The 16,731-nt window shown below is 36.1% G+C and overlaps 1 protein-coding gene and 1 non-coding gene across 9 annotated transcripts in view; one reads left to right on the top strand and one right to left on the bottom strand.

The window, feature by feature from the left end:
- Positions 1 to 4,026: 4,026 nt before the first annotated feature.
- Positions 4,027 to 4,098, top strand: TRNAG-UCC (transfer RNA glycine (anticodon UCC)). Its single transcript has one exon. It is a non-coding gene; the product is annotated as a tRNA-Gly (tRNA).
- A 1,216-nt stretch (positions 4,099 to 5,314) lies between these two features.
- LOC148847953 (SET domain-containing protein) overlaps positions 5,315 to 16,731 on the bottom strand; it is a 48,141-nt gene continuing 36,724 nt past the window's right edge. For 2 of the 8 annotated variants that reach the window (XM_088949985.1, XM_088949984.1), the window contains exons 15-16: positions 15,838 to 15,933; positions 5,315 to 6,152 (exon numbers count right to left, since the gene is read on the bottom strand). In XM_088949985.1, coding sequence (XP_088806111.1) covers positions 6,026 to 6,152; positions 15,838 to 15,933 — 223 coding nt within the window. In that variant the 3' untranslated portion in view covers positions 5,315 to 6,025. Of the gene's footprint in view, positions 6,153 to 11,258; positions 11,665 to 15,837; positions 15,934 to 16,731 lie in introns of those variants that run through there. The other 6 variants (XM_088949989.1, XM_088949988.1, XM_088949983.1 and 3 more) reach the window with 3 other exon arrangements.

Below are 16,731 nucleotides of genomic sequence, written 5' to 3'. Positions count from 1 at the left end.
ATCAACAATTATACGTAAATACACATGATAGGGGGGATGATTAAGGGGTGGGATAGAGCAAGGTGCATGTAGGTCTACTTCGGGGTGCAATTGAGTTAAGCCAAGTGGAGTCAAACTGTTGTATGTCTTGGTTTGGTTTAACTAAAATACTATTAGGTTCAAGTTTGAGTTTGAGTTCAACTTGAATTCTATTTTTTGGTTTGAGCTCGATTCGATTAAATTTTCAATAAGCTTGAATTCGGCTCAAAAGATTGAAAATGCATACATTTTTATATTTTATAAATATATGTGGCATTTTTAATATATAGTATATTCTTATATTATATAAATAATATAAAAAATATATTTTACATAATATATTATAGCATATACTTTTATATTCTATAATATATATATATATATATATATGTGTGTATGTTAATTGAGCTAGGCTGACGAGCTTTTGAACTAAACCTTTTATTGGCCGAACTCTAGTTCAAATTACTAATTAAACTTACCTTGAGATCGAATTCAATTAAAAACTAATTGAACTTGAGCCCAAACTATTCAATTAGAGCTTTGTTCGATTGCAACCTTAAGTCTACCAACCTTACCGCATAGAGCTTGCAGTTATACAGATCTGATCCGATGTATTTATATTCAAAGAGACAACAAGTGATAATCTCAACCACTGGATCATCATCAGAAGCCAAAAATACTGGCAAAAAGAAAATAGGTTCCTTTATTATGTTTCACATTTAAAGTAGTTAATGACCTCAAAGTCAGGACGAGAAAACTATACATACAAAGTGGCAAATTTTTAAGCTGAATTTGTAATTGATTTAGGACATTAAACTGGGTTTGATGTGTGATTAAATAATGAGATAAGATTGATTTTTGAAATGTGGTTAAATAATCTACTAAGATATATAAGAATAGGACCCCTATAGTTAGGATATGAAGCACGACCTATATTTTCTATGACAATAGACTGGGTTTGGTATGTGGTGCATGAATCTCTGTGAGGGCAGTTGGATGATGTCCATTGTCCAACCTTATTATTTGCTGCTGAGGCTTCGCCTTTTCTATGACGCCCTGTATTTTGGTGCCCATTTGAGAGGGGGCTTTTGGTGTTTCGAACTGGGCATCACACAGGAATGCTACAAGTTATATACTTGGTAAAATTTCAGAAAGTTGGTCATCTTTACTTTAGTACCCTGTCAAATTAGTATCTAAACTTTTAAACTAGACGTTAAATATTATATAAAAAGACAAAAATACCCTTCATGTATCTTCTAGTTTTCTTATAATTCGTATCCGATCTCTAACCAGTAACCGCTGGCTAGCGAGTTTCTAAAACTGTATCTCTGAAGCTATAACATCTTACACACGTAAAACTCAAAACTAATACAGATGGCACTAAAATGTCTCCTATTGCGGCGAGAAGAGGCACCGATAAGAGCAGAAGTGACTTACCATCGCAAACATGAAGAAAAGCTCCATGACACTAGCTTGAAATTACAAACCTAGCAACGGATGGTTCATCTCTTTAAGCACTGGCATCTCTGGAAGAACAACTCCCAGTACCACGTGGTGAGGCTCATTGCTCCCGTCGCCGGTGGTTGCACTTCGATTTGACCAATTATATTGTCCGGATTGTGTCTGATAGAATATCTTGGACACCCAGTTGGTTATTTTGGGTTTCCCTTGCCGTAGTTGGTGTAGAGAATTAGAATTTTCTTGCACCTTGTTAGAAAATATCAATCTATTTAAGGACCTCATCTAATAGCTTAGCTTTTAGGTTGAATGGTATGATATCAGAGTCACTTAGACCAAATGGTCTAGTATTCAATCCTCATCACCCCCACTATAATTAATTAAGTTTCAGCACAAGATATGGTATCATTTAAGTCTTAGTTTATTTTTATTTAATTGGGTATAGATAAGCATTTTCCAGATAAAAAGAAAAGTGGAAGTGTGTGAATGCTTATCGACGCAGTTAAGAATAGATGGATAAGTAATTTATTCAACAGCTGCCCGGATAATTGATACCCTCGAAAATCTTCACTTCCCTGGATTACTGGTTGACTACTTTAGCCCTAACAGATGAACGAAGCCTACTCATGAATACCGAATCTGCGAGTATTGAAAATATCTATAGCATGGTGGGGGAGGGAGGGGGGCTGATTTGATCTCCGAATCCGCACTGCATGCAGCAGGGGTTATCACCTGCACAAACTTCAGGCTTACCGGTGAAGTACATGTCTTATAATTGTTTCTCTTTTAAGAAGACACTGAAATTCATTAGAGGTGCATATATAGTATATGTTGTTGGTCTTCTACTTGGTTCAAACCAAGACATTCAAGGAGGAACCGAGTAGATAATTGAAAATAGTAAAAATACATCAGATGTGGATAGGGATATCAACAGGTCGGGTTTGGCATGGGTTTGCCTCAACCCTAACCTGACCCTCCAGCACTCCAACTTGAATTCAATCCGATTTGGCACAAACATGATTCCCAAACCCAATCCAATCCTATAGGGTTTAATCTGATGTTGATCCCACTTGACTTGTAGTATTTCAAATGTATTTTTTAACACATTTTGAGGACTTAAAATACATTAATTTAAGTTAGAAAATTATTTTTATAGATTCTAAGGTATTATTTTTTCTGTTTAAAAAAAAAAAGCCAAAATCAACATGTAAATAAATCACATACTTGAAGTTTATAAAGTTAAAAGTCAAAAAATTGCAAAAATACTTGGTATATATACAGGGTATCATGACTCAATGGGGGCAGGTGTCAATCAAAACCCGAACATGAACCCTACTTAGATCAAAGAATCAAAACCCTAACTTAACCCTAAAACCGAATTTATATAACCCAAACCCAACCCTATCAAGCCGGGTTTACCATTTAACCCAACCCATTGACATCCCTAGATGTGGAATTTATGATTAATCAGCTAATTAAGTGCCCATTTGGGAGGGATATCTGGATGCAACTTTGGCATTAAGGTGGTTCCATATGGGAATGTCAAAAGCTGTATTTGGTAAAAATCCAAAAAGCCATGAGATTTTAGAATGTCCAAACCACTACTCAAATATGAAGCTAATATTAGTAACTTTTTTCCAGAACACCGATGCTCAACCACCGTTGTTCAATTAACACAATGCATTCCAAACAAAGAAGCCCTCCCAAATGGGCTCTAAAAAACCGGTTACTTCTTTAACGGCTGTATTTACATCCGGCAACTATAACTTGTAATGAGCTGATATTTGATGGTATTCCATTAATTCAATCCCTACCAGTGTTATTTCAAAAGGCTGATGCCTCCATCGAGATTTTACTAGCTTCTCTAATACAGTAGTATACTCATCACGGGAACGTAACCTATCAATGTATACACATCTTGGTGCCAACCACCCGTGCACAGAATTAAAATTAATGTTTGATGTTTCCGTATTCATGATCAGTCGTTACTATTAAGTGTATATTTTTTTTTGTGGACGTTTTGTGATAAATATTTATTAAAATACTGTCATATTATCGTCAAATCAGCATTTTTCTCATTATATTCATTCGTACACATTAATATTCACAAGAGTGAGTCTGATTTATGTGTGCATCCACAGTTGAAAAAGCTTCATTTTAATACTTTCTCCAACGATTGAGTATTTATTTACTATTCCACTGATGTAGCGTTTAATTGTCGATAAACAATTTGTCAAGTACTGTTCTCGATTTTGAAAACAAATCAAATAAAAATACTTATTTAGTAAAGAAAAGCTATACCTAACACATACTAAGGCAGCTGCTGTCACGTTCAATCGTCTGTGAGCATATAAAGGCTCCTATTTGCTAGAGCTTCTCCTGTACCAGAGGCCGGAGCTTTTGTAGAAGGCAAGCTGCAGCTTTCATTTACCACCATAATTGAAGGTGGTCTCAAATGCATGGTTATTTACATATAAATGGATGTATTAAGGTTCGTGTTTGAATGACTATGCACAATTTTTAACTGAGCTTCACATTTTATATCAGCAAGCGTTTGTAGTCCAACGGTTAGGATAATTGCCTTCCAAGCAATAGACCCGGGTTCGACTCCCGGCAAACGCATCTCTTTTTTCACTTGGCTGAGATCTGAGAATTGTTCATCAGGCTTCCCAGCCGTCTATTAAAACGGTGTTCAGACCTTCTCTAACACAAAAAGATATTTTGAGTAGCTTTTTACATTATTTGGGTATGTAGTTAATATATATCCATCCAAATTCCTTTATATTCAATGTGATCAAGGAGCTTATGGATTTTGTGTTATCCGATCGAATAAAGTGTTTCTTTTGGCTGCAGCCTGCAGGTGCTAGCTAAGCTTGGTTAAGGTCTTCTAGAAGCTCAAATAGGAGATATATTCTAAGTAGTCCCTTTTGGGAAAGTCAGGGATGGACTAATTTGATAGTTTTTTCTGACTCAAAAATACAGTGGAAGCTTTAAAAGGGATGAAAATAATATTTTGTGGCCTTCTACATATAAAACAGTGACCTTTTTTACGGTAGCTCATATGGTAGCCCAAAAGGCTAAGGGCCCATTTAGCAAGTCTTTTTGAGAAGATCTTCTCGTAACATTGAGTTTTTGACACAAGATCACAGTTCAAAGATTGTTTGGCAGATGCATATCTTTCTGTGCATCCTTTTAGGCCTTTATGTGCGAGATTAAGCTGTAAAAGATGCAAGAAGCTTCATTAGAAACATCCTGAAATCAACCCAAAATGGGCTTCGCACGTCTTTTCGGAACCGCATTTTTAGGCGGCTAGATCACGTGCCAAACGGGAATAGACCGATTTTCGGTCTTCTCAACTTGTAAACAGCCAAAAGACCGCACAAAAAAACACGTTCAAATGGCACTTAAATGTTTAGTAGATGATAGGTTTTGGCTGTCCTTTCCACCTAGTTGGATTGAACCTTTTATATGTAATGTTTCGTTTTAGTTGTTAATGATACTCTCTAACTATCAAAATAAAAATTCAAAGTTAATTATAACCCAATATGAATTCGATGGATAAGATTCAATTTGAACTAGAATATTAATCAATTAAATTTTGATATAGGTTATAAACAATTTGATCCCATCCATTTGCAGCCCTTAATGAGAGAGGTTGGTAATTGTAGTGTCGGCCGCCAACTTTGATACTAACCCTTTCTTGTTCGTCTTTTTTCTTTCTTTTGAAAGCCTCCCTCTTCCCATATTCAAGCTTCGGACTAGCAGTTGGATGAGATACCTTTTAACTCGAAAAAGGAAGGAATTTTGTCTCATTTTGGAAAGATCGTAGCTTCTAGCATTTTATCATCCCACAAAACTTGTATTGGATGTTTGAAACGTTACATCTCAAAGTTCACTATCCATTTGTTTCTTTCTACTCTGCAATGACAATGCATGATATTATATGTTCATAAATCATACTCAGTTCTGTTCACTTAAACATAACTGTAGGGCATGCTCTGCTTCCTTAAGGAAAAGACGAGTAAGTTGCTTTTGCCCTCGTCGATACACAATACTAGCCCACTTGTTTCTATTCATTATCCGCTCTTGATCAACGCTGTCTGTGTCTCTGCATTAACAACTCAAAACAGAAATGCACATTCAAAGATCAATTGCTGTTTCAAAACCCAAATAAGCCGCTGGATACACGTAGGGTGTTGCATGCAATATCTTTCAACAGAAGGGAAAAAAAAAGAAATACATTTGTCACCTATCAGATGTTCACTGAAATGACAACGTAGTTGCAGAGTTGCTGCTCATTGAGGCAAGGTTTGACCCAATCCACAAACCCACCTGAAACACTATCTGGTTTTCCAAGGTTACCTTGGCATGTCTCAACCCAAATGATAAACTGGTTATCTTTTTATCAGCATTCTCATCCTTCAACCCATCAGGATGGACCCGTGATAGTTAATTGTTGAAGCAACCAACTAAATCTTCAGATTTTCCAGATTGGTTCTAGCAGTTTTTCGGTTCACTAATCAAAGGGTTGGATGGAACATTTGCAAACCTATAAGCTTGAACTAAAGCAACCGATCACCTCTAGTATCAGGACAAATAACAGAACAGTAGGTTTTCCAATGTCAACATTTGTTTCCTTGCATGTATGCAAATAAATGAAGGCTGACTGATTTTCTCTGATCAACAACAAAATTTTATCAATGACAGAAATGAATACAAAACAAGGTGCCTCAAAAACAAAGAGCATACCTATTCAAAGGAAAAATAGGATACACTTTTCTGTAGGGAAAATAGAGATACAACAGACAATAGTAAAAATAACACAAGAGAACTAGGTTGGAATATAATATATCCAATATGACTATACTCTCTGCACCCTGCTCCTATCTAAACTATCAGCCAACAAATTGGCTAACTTTGGGATCCAAAAGGCAAGTGTAAATGTAGCACATGTTTGTCTAATACTACTTGCAACTTTGATTAGTATAAACACAACTAGCACCCCTATCATATGGTAAATGCTGACAATCTTCATGATCGATAGAACATCACTCGTAAGTAGCTAGTTAGGAATGTCAAGATTCAGAAAAGCGGGGATTAGCACTGCAAAATCAAAATTTTTCAATTAAAATGCACCAAGTCAAATGCTTCTCTGTTGGAGAATGTGTGCTGGTATAGCTAGTTCATGAGCTAGGCTTGACCAAGCCTGAGCCTAAATTTGAAATCATTTGTCTAAACAAGGCTGGGTTCAGCACAACTTTATCTTGGCTCTCTTAGATACTATAAGATACTAGTAAACGTGGATGTGCGTTGCACGTTAAATTTTCAAATTACAATGGAAATTATTATCATCACCATTATTTAATTTTGTATTCCATTTCCATGATAAATAATATAATTTTTTTATTTTAACAATTTTTTATTTAATATGATGAATATATAACATTAGAAATGTCCCCAAATGTTTTCAACAAAACTGTATACTTTTCATTTTTTGTGTTCTATCTTTTTTAAATATTTATTATTCAATTATGACATCATCATGAGTTTATTTGTGTAATGCAAGAGTAAACAGAGGAAGAAGAATTTGTTATATAATTCATCAATCTCGTATGTATATATACAAGTTACAAATTCTATGTTAGGAAAGAAGACTAATCAAATTCCTACAAATCAGTCTTACAATCAAGGTAAATCATATCTCCCTAGTATTTACTTCCTATTTTAATTATACAGTCTGTAACACTCCCCCTCAATCTGGAGCATAGATATTAATCATGCCCAGCTTGTTACAAAGATAATCAACCCTAACCCCATTAAGAGCCTTCGTGAAGATATCTCCCAGTTGTTCTCCTGTTTTCACATAACCTGTGGAAATCAAACCTTGTTGAATCTTTTCACGAACGAAATGGCAACCAATCTCGATATGCTTAGTTCGTTCATGAAAAACAGGATTACATGCAATGTGAAGAGCATCTTGGTTATCACACCACAACTTGGCTGGTACTGAAGTTTTAAGACCTACTTCAGTCAAGCTGATAAATCCACATTATTTCACACACAGACTTGGCCATAGCTCTATATTCCGATTCTACACTCGAACGTGAGACAACTGCTTCTTGCTTTTCCATGAAACTAGATTCCCTCTAACAAATACACAATAGCCTGAAGTAGACCTTCGATCTTCCTTGGATCCTGCCCAGTCAGCATCTGAAAAACATTCAATTCTAGTACGACCATGATTGCCATACAAAATTCCTCGCCCAGGTGCTCCTTTTAAGTAGCACAAAATTTGTTCTACAGTTGTCCAGTGATTAACTATTGGAGAGGACATGTACTGACTCACCACACTAACTGAATATGCAATATATGGACGAGTTACAGTAAGATAATTCAATTTTCCAACCAATCTTCTATATCTCTCAGGATCTTCAAATAATTCACCATCTTTTGTGAGTTGCAAGTTAGGAACCATTGGAGTGCTACATGGCTTAGCTCCCAACTTTCCCGTCTCAGACAACAAGTCAAGTACATATTTCCTTTGAGATAAGAATATTCCCTTCTTGCTTCTTGTTACCTCAACACCCAATAAGTATTTCAACATTCCCAAATCTTTTGTATGAAACTGAGTGTGGAGAAATGATTTAAGGGATGAAATCCATGTAGTATCACTCCTAGTAATGACAATATCATCTAGATACACAACTAACAAAATGATGCCGGCAACAGAGTGCTTGAAGAAAGCAGAATGATCAGACTTATTTTTCTTCATACCAAAATTCTCTACTACCTGACTAAACTTTCCAAACCAAGCGCAAGGACTCTGCTTCAACCCGTACAGAGACTTATGAAGATAGCAAACTTTCCCATACTCCCCCTGAGCAACAAAGCCAGGCGGTTGCTCCATATAAACTTCCTCCTGAAAATCCCCATGAAGAAAAGCATTCTTGATGTCTAACTGATGAAGAGGCCAATTATAAGTAGTTGTCATAGAAATAAACCTGATAGAAGTAAGTTTAGCAACAAGAGAAAAGGTATCAGAATAATCCACTCCATAAGTCTGAGCATATCCTTTAGCAACAAGACGGGATTTCAATCGGGCAATGGACCCATCAGGATTGACTTTAACTGTAAACACCCATTTACACTCAATAGCCTTCTTATCTGCAGGTAAATTTACCAAGGTCCAAGTACCATTGTCCTCTAAAGCATTCATCTCCTCAATCATAGCATTACGCCATCCAGGGTGAGAAAGGGCTTCTTTAATAGTCTTAGGAATAGAGATAGAATCAAGAGATGCAACAAAAGAACAAGAAGAGGACGGCAGATGATTATAAGACACAAATGAAGACACTAGATAAGTACACTTACGCTTACCTTTACGAAGAGCAATAGGAAGATCATCATTAGAGACCGGTTCTGATGACGAAGGAACAGGATCATTTGAGACTGGATCAAATGACGAAGGAGCTGGTGCAGGACATGGATCCGGAGGGGTTGGTCGCCGAGAATAAACATGTACTATAGGTGGCTTAGGCCTAGCAGGAGCAGATTCAATAGGATGTGAAACAAATGATGTGACAGTATAGATTAACAAATCATCATCCTCCCCCTGACTTGAATGAGTAGATGGAAAGAAAGGTGTATCTTCCTGAAAATTAACATCAGCTGACACAAGATATCTGTGAAGAGGACAATAACATCTATACCCTTTTTGAACACGAGAATACGCAAGAAAAACACACTTCAAAGATTTTGGATCTAGTTTGGTAATCTGAGGACGAACATCCTGAACAAAGCATGTACACCCAAATACCCTAGGCTCAATAGGAAATAGTGTTTTATTTGGAAATAGAACATGATAAGAAGTCTTACCCTAAAGGACAGACGAAGACATACGGTTAATCAAGAAACATGCTGTGGAAATTGCATCAGCCCAGAAAGGTTTAGGAACCGTCATTTGAAATAACAAAGCTCTTGCAGTTTCCAAAAGGTGTCTATTTTTCCATTCAGCAACCCCATTTTGAGATGGTGTATCTACACAAGAAGTTTGATGAAGAATGCCATGCTGAAGCATGTAAGTTTGAAAGGATTCTGACAAGTACTACTTAGCATTATCACTTCTCAATATTTGTACAGAAACATTAAATTGAGTTTTAACTTCAGCACAGAAAGCAGAAAAATGAGAAAACACCTCAGAACGATTTTTCATTAAATATAACCATGTCATACGAGAGTAAGCATCAACAAACGTAATAAAAGACTTAAACCCAGTTTTGGACTCAACTGGACACGGACCCCAAACATCTTAATGGACTAACTCAAAAGGAGCACTAGCTCGTTTATTGACTCTAGGACTCGAACTAAGACAATGGTGTTTAGCAAACTGACAAGACTCGCAATTTAATGACGACAAACTCTGAAATTGAGGACAGATTTCCTTTAACACATGGAAAAAGGGGTGGCCCAATCGACAATGTGCTTCAAAAGGGGTTACAACTCTAAAACAGGCTATGGATCTTGGCACTTGTGTATCAAGGATGTAGAGACCTCCAGACTCATGTCCTTTACCAATAATCTTCTTCGCCATAAGATCCTGAAGTAAACAATAATCAGGAAAAAATGAGACACAACAATTAAGGGTACGAGTGAGTTTGTTAACAAAAATTAAATTAAATGATAACTAAGGTAAACTAAGAACAGATGACAAAGGAAGTGATGGTATTGGACTAATTGTGCCAGACCCAATAACACAAGATGTTGACCCATCTGCTAAAGTAACAGGAGAGGTAGATTTATGAGACTGAAAGGTAGAAAACAAACTTGAATTACCTGTCATATGATCTGTAGCTCCAGAATCAATGACCCATTTTGAAGAGGAGGAAACAAGACATGTATTGGGTTTACCCGACTCGACGATGGCAGTAACAGGAGTAGATTGAGGTTTCAATGATTCTTGGTACTGAGCAAATTTGGCATATTCATCTGCAGATATCATGATAGACTTCTCAGAAGTATCCGTGGAGGATGCAATATGGGCAGACTGAGTTTTTTTATTCTGCAACTTCCTGCAATCCCGCTTCATATGTCCTGGCTTATGACAATAATGACACACTCTCTCTCCTGACTCCTGTCCACGAGTATTAGTATTCCTGTCATAATTACTTGACCTGTCATAATTGTTGGATCCTATCCCTTTACTACCACTACAACTTCTGTATTGTTGTCTCCCTTATTCAGATTTATTATTGCAGCTAACAAGGGCACTACTAAGCTGAACAGGTGGAGAACTTTTTGTATGAAGGACCCTACTGAAAGCATCTTGTAGAGAAGAGATCTCTGAACTGGAAAGAATCTGAGATTTAGCAGTCTCAAATTCAGAAGGGAAGCCAGCTAAAAAAATTCATAATAGACATCTTTTCTCGCTAAGCTTGTTGAACAGTCACATCAGTACTAAACGGAAGCAACATATTAAGTTCATATGTTTTCTTAAAATCCATGAAATAGCTTGTAAGAGATCTATCGCCTTTGTCCGCCCTGTAAAAGGTTTTGCAGACATCATAAATGCGGGAAATATTCCCCTTTTCGGAGTACAAGAACTCTAGATAGTTCATTAATTCCTTAACAAATCCACAGTGAGTGACTAAACCAACCACCTCACTTTCAATGGAGTTGCATATCTGCAAGAACAAACGAGCATCCTCCCTCAACCAAGACTTTCTCGAGTCATCACTAGGAGGGTCATCAATCAAATGGTTATCCATAGCAATACTCAATAAATATAGTTGAACAGTTTTACTCCAATCCAGATAATTAGAGCCATTAAGCTTATGCTCAGTTATTTTTGACATCATCGGAACAACATCCGACATAACTACTGATTTCTTGTCTGCCATAATCTCAAAATTCAAATAAACAGAATATTTTGAACACCGAAAATCAACGGAGCACACCTGTAAAAGTCACACCGGAATGGATATGCACGTAACAAAGCACAAATATGTGTTATATGGGACGAGGCGAGCCAAAAGACGACCGAAAAATTTTTTTTTTTTCGGCGACTGACGCGCCTTCACGTGCTGGCACGTGTGATTGTGGCAAAATCTTTAGGCTGCGCGTGAGACACATGCGCAGGGCTGCTGACTGCCGGACTTTGCAGAACCTCCGATCGACAGGCGGCGCTTCTTCCTGGATGGAAGGTGAGATTAAAAAAAACTACTCCAAGGAGGTGACCTGAAATACCCAAAAGTTTTCCTCTACCTACTGTTTACTTAGGACAAAAACAAAAGGGCAGGCAGAGACCAGATGCTCTGATACCATGTAATGCAAGAGTAAACAAAGGAAGAAGAATTTGTTATCTTATTAATCAATCTCGTATGTATATATACAAGTTACAAATTCTATGTTAGGAAAGAAGACTAATCAAATTCCTACAAATCAGTCCTACAATCAAGGTAAATCATATCTCCCTAGTATTTACTTCCTATTTTAATTATATAGTCTGTAACAATTTGAAAAGCTTGATCATTGACCCACCATCTAGATAAGAAAATAGCCTTGCTTTCAGATCAATTTTAAATTATATATTTCATCTACATTATATAAATAATATCTGTTTATCATACTTAATTTTTATTTGATATAATTAATAATATAGTATTAGATGTGTCCAAATTTTTTTATAACTTTAATATTTTATTCTTTGTACCTTTTTTGTTTTCTTAAAAATATATTATTTTACTATAACATCATTGGTTAATCCATTTGATTCAAACCACTAACCCACCACCTAAACCATTTATTATTGCATTTCCGTCATTAATAAAATTATGTATAATACTTAGTTTTGTCCAATGTAATGAATGTATAATATTATAGATGGGCCCAATATTTTACTTTTTTTTTATAAATATATAACATCAAATATATGCCCAAATTGTTCTCTAATTTTTTCTTTATTTTTGTGATTTTTTGTATTTTAATGTTAAAAATTTTATTATTTGACTATGACATCATTTAATTTAATTTCAATGTTTATTTTAGATTTTTAATTCCACTTTCATTGTTAATAAAAATATTTTCTACATTTTATAGTTAATTTTATTTAGTATAATGAATATATAATATTAGAGATATGCTCAATTTCTTTTTTTTTTTTATTCTTATATATTAATTATTTTGATTTTTTTATTATTTAATTATGGCATTATTGGTTAATTCATTTGACCCGAATGGTTGAATTGCTTCCCCACCACTGGGAGGGAAGAAAATAGTTGTGTTTTCAAATTATTTTTCAAAATATTTATTTTTATACTATTAAAATCAATGTTGAGGATTTGATTAATAGAATTTAATGATGAGAAAAATACATCTTAAATATAGGATTTAATGAGAAAATATACCTTAGATATGAGACTTAATGAGAGAATAAGAAAATAATTTACTTTCCAATATGTTTTAAATTTTATATTTCATTTCCATCATTAATAAAAGTATTTCTTATTGTCATACTTATTCTTGTCTAAAATGATGAATATATTATATTAAAGATGTTCCTAAATTTTTCTATAATTTCTATATCTTTTGCATTTTATCAAGTTTTAATTTTTTTTATTATTTAATTGTGGCAACAACGCAACATGGGTTGGCCTATTTGACCCAAAAGTACAACACATAACACGTAAAGTGTATTCAAATGAAATTAAAAATAAAACCAAACATACAACACATTTTCAAGCATGTAAAGCCCACAATCTCTTTTTTTCTTCAATGTGAAGTAAAACATATTGCATTCTTGATTCTACAAGCCACCTTTGTACCAAACTCCTCGAGGCAAGCCCAAGCAAGTCCATGTTAGGATCTTAAATTCTTAATTCTCACGCAAAATATAATAATTTTATATTTTTAATTGCCTTTTAAGAAGATATTTTATTAGAATGAATGAATGTCCAACATTAGCAAATAGGGGATTCTCAATCCCTAGGTTCAAAAAAACAAAAAATAAAGTGTAAAAATTTTAAAAAGGTGCATGCCTGGGCTGAGGCACATGGCACACCAGGTTGCACACACCAGGTGTGCGCCTTTTCAAAGTGTTGCACCTAGGACCTAGGCAAGGCGTATACCCTAAAATGTGCCTCACCCGAGGTGCGCCTCTTAAATCACTGGGTCAACCCAAGATTTAACCATCATTTACACAGAGCAATGGCCCTTAATTAATATATTACATAAGATAACTGTTAATATTGCAATTTTTGTTATTTTCTTTTCTTTTAATGTATATTAGTAATGTGCTATATTTTGGGTTTTAGTGGTCCTAATCATGGTTCAAAGCATCGATATGCCCCTGTGTATCGGTAGAGGCCTATCAATACTAAAAAGCATGTGCTTCTATATTTTATTTTTGTTTTTTTTTCAAAAATTGGTATTTGGGGAGGTCTTATGCATATTTTTTATTAAAAAAAAGAGTTCCCAAAACACCTGTAGAAAGGTGTATTGGGAACCCAAAGATACAATACAGGCGTATCGAAATGTCGATCCTTGGTGCTAATACCAAAATGCTGTGTAAAATAAGAAGAGACTAGCCTAGCATGTGCATGACTACATGAACCTGAGATCAATTATTAATTCACAAGCCGAAGCCAATTTGGGCTTTAGCTTGGAACATCAGGCTTGTCGTATCAAAATTTTGATCCTTGGTCCTGATACCAAAATGCTGTGTAAAATAAGAAGAGGTTAGCCTATCATGTGCTTGACTACATGAACCTGAGCTCAAGTATTAATTCATGAGCCCAAGCCAATTTGGGCTTAGCTTGTCACATTTACAGCCCTAGATGTCACTATGTTACTAACTGATCCCAGAAAAGGCTTTGTTGGCCAGCATCCAAGAGAAAACCAGATTCACAGCATTTTTTCAGAAATACTATGAATGACTCTTTGCTGTCCAAAATTCTTTTGTTTCATTCTTCCAAATGCAACATACAACTGGTGAATCACAATTTACAGAAGATGTTTCCCCTCTTCCCCATCATTTTACCTTTCCATTGGAAAATGAAGTCACACACTGAATTTGGAGGGACCCAATAGTAGCTTCCATCGTGGGTTAGGAAGAATTGCCACAAGGAACAAAGTACCTTGCAATTTATGAGCAGATGCCCAATTGATCTCCATCATGCTGGCATATAACACAAATATGGGGAGAGACATAAAGCCCCCTCCCCCTTTCTTTGCATAACATCATAGGTGTTGAAATGACCAAAAGCTGCTCCAAAATGAAGAAAGCAATTCTGGAAGAACCAAAGAGCTCCAGATTCTCTTCACTGAGAAGGGAGGTGGAGAGGGCCCAGCAGCCAGCCAACTAAAGTAGGATTTGATAGAGAAGGACCCATTGGTTGTCATGGATCAAATCAGCTTGTCCAGGTTAGAGGGAGATAGGAAGACTTTAGAGAGCTAAAGGATAAGGGAGGAGATTTCAGACATCTCAAGTTCTTTTAGGCCTCTATGGAAGTTGAAATTGAAAGAAAGACCTCGACTGCTCCTAACAAAAAGATGGAAGACACATAGACCAGATTGTCAAGAACCCGTCTAAAGAGTCTAGGAAAGGCCAAACTAAGAGGAATAGGACCCCACCACAGATCAGTCAAAAACTTAATTAGAGAACCATTACCAAGAAAGGGAGAGAAATGGGAGTAAGTGAAAGATATATCTTTCCAAGGGTGAGCAAAGGTGAAACTGCCTAAAGAACAGGAAAGGCCCCTTTCAAAGCCACTAAATCCATATTTTCTGTGAAACCTCCAAATCCACTTTCCATGAAGAGTGATATTCCATTCAATGATGTGGCCTAATCCTAAACCTCCTTCCAGTTTAGGCTTGCATACCAACTCCCAACTAACCAGATGAAATGGTGTCAGATTTAACATTAAGAAATAAAAAAACAGGGCAGTTTCATGCCATTTCTAAACATTAGAGAAGTGAGTGGGGATAAACTTTCAAGTGAGGCTGTCCCAAGTATTTTTCCATCATCATCATCATTGTTGTCATCATTGCTATTGGGAATGTATAAAAAGGGCAATATATTACAACCATCTACCCCCTTGATAAAGATGGGCAAGGGATAAAAACCATAAAGACCACCAAAACACCAGAAACCTAATACACATAGAAAAACAAGCTAACGAAAGCAAGAACTGCCCAGATGCAAATAACTCCTTGCCTACAAAACCCATGCCAGGCTATCAGCCAGAGAGTTGGCTGACCTTGGGATCCATTTCAGTGGGTGCTCATTCTGGATGTCAAAGCTCTAGCATCTACAAATGAATAATCCAGTTACATAAGATAGAAATTTCTGATACATAAATCACATACCTGATGTACTTTTCAGGCATTTCCATGATGTGGGCCTTTTCAACTAGTTCAGAGTCACTTTCTTCTGTTCCAGAACCTTCTTCAAGTTCCAGCATCCTTGTAAATGAGGAATATAAATAAATTTCATTAAGAAGAATTTTTACCATATATCCATTAGGAATATAAATGACAAGACATAATGTAAACAACTGATATATCATCAACATCAGGAAAAGAGAATGATGTGCATATTGAATGAGATAGAACTTTGTTTATGCAGCTTAAGCTCATTTATCCCTCTAGTAACTAATATTGAGATAAAAACTTTAGATGTATACACCCTAGCTTGAGACCAAGACACCATCTGGGATACATGTTTGCGTTTATGAGATGATAACAAATAAAGGCTCAAGAACTTGCCATTCAAGGTTGCTTTCCGCAACCACAAATCTTCCCGAAAACATAGTTTCGTTACCTAACGCCACATCATACTTTATGTGATGCAAGAACAGGTTAAAAAGGTTGACAATTGCTTTGCAAGGAGAAGAGAGGTTTGCCCCTGCATTTAAATCAGCACCTCGGCCATTAGATTTCCGGACATTTGTGCTTACAACTTTTTAATGCCAAAACTTGTCTACATCATGTGGGAATCTCCCCAACCATTTCCCCAATGCCACATCCTTTCTTCTAATCCTCCCAATACACAAACACTCCTTGATTCTACTTACCACCTTTCAATTAACTAAATGGCCTCTCTTGATGTCTGTTATGGGCCCAGGTGTAGGATCTCGTCACGGATCGGTCCACGGGGAGAACCTCTAGTTTCCCCTTGCCCCTCCCTTTGCGTGCTGACCCTATCGTGGCGACCTAAGGGGTGATTTGTCCAAGAGATCACCCTAACTCTCCTTTACTCTT

The sequence above is a fragment of the Nelumbo lutea genome, chromosome 6 (assembly GCF_056320005.1).
Source record: "Nelumbo lutea isolate HS-2025 chromosome 6, American lotus-T2T, whole genome shotgun sequence".
Classification (NCBI taxonomy): Eukaryota; Viridiplantae; Streptophyta; class Magnoliopsida; order Proteales; family Nelumbonaceae; genus Nelumbo; species Nelumbo lutea.
Note: the sequence above shows the minus strand (reverse complement) of the source record. Positions and strands in the feature narration are given on the sequence as shown.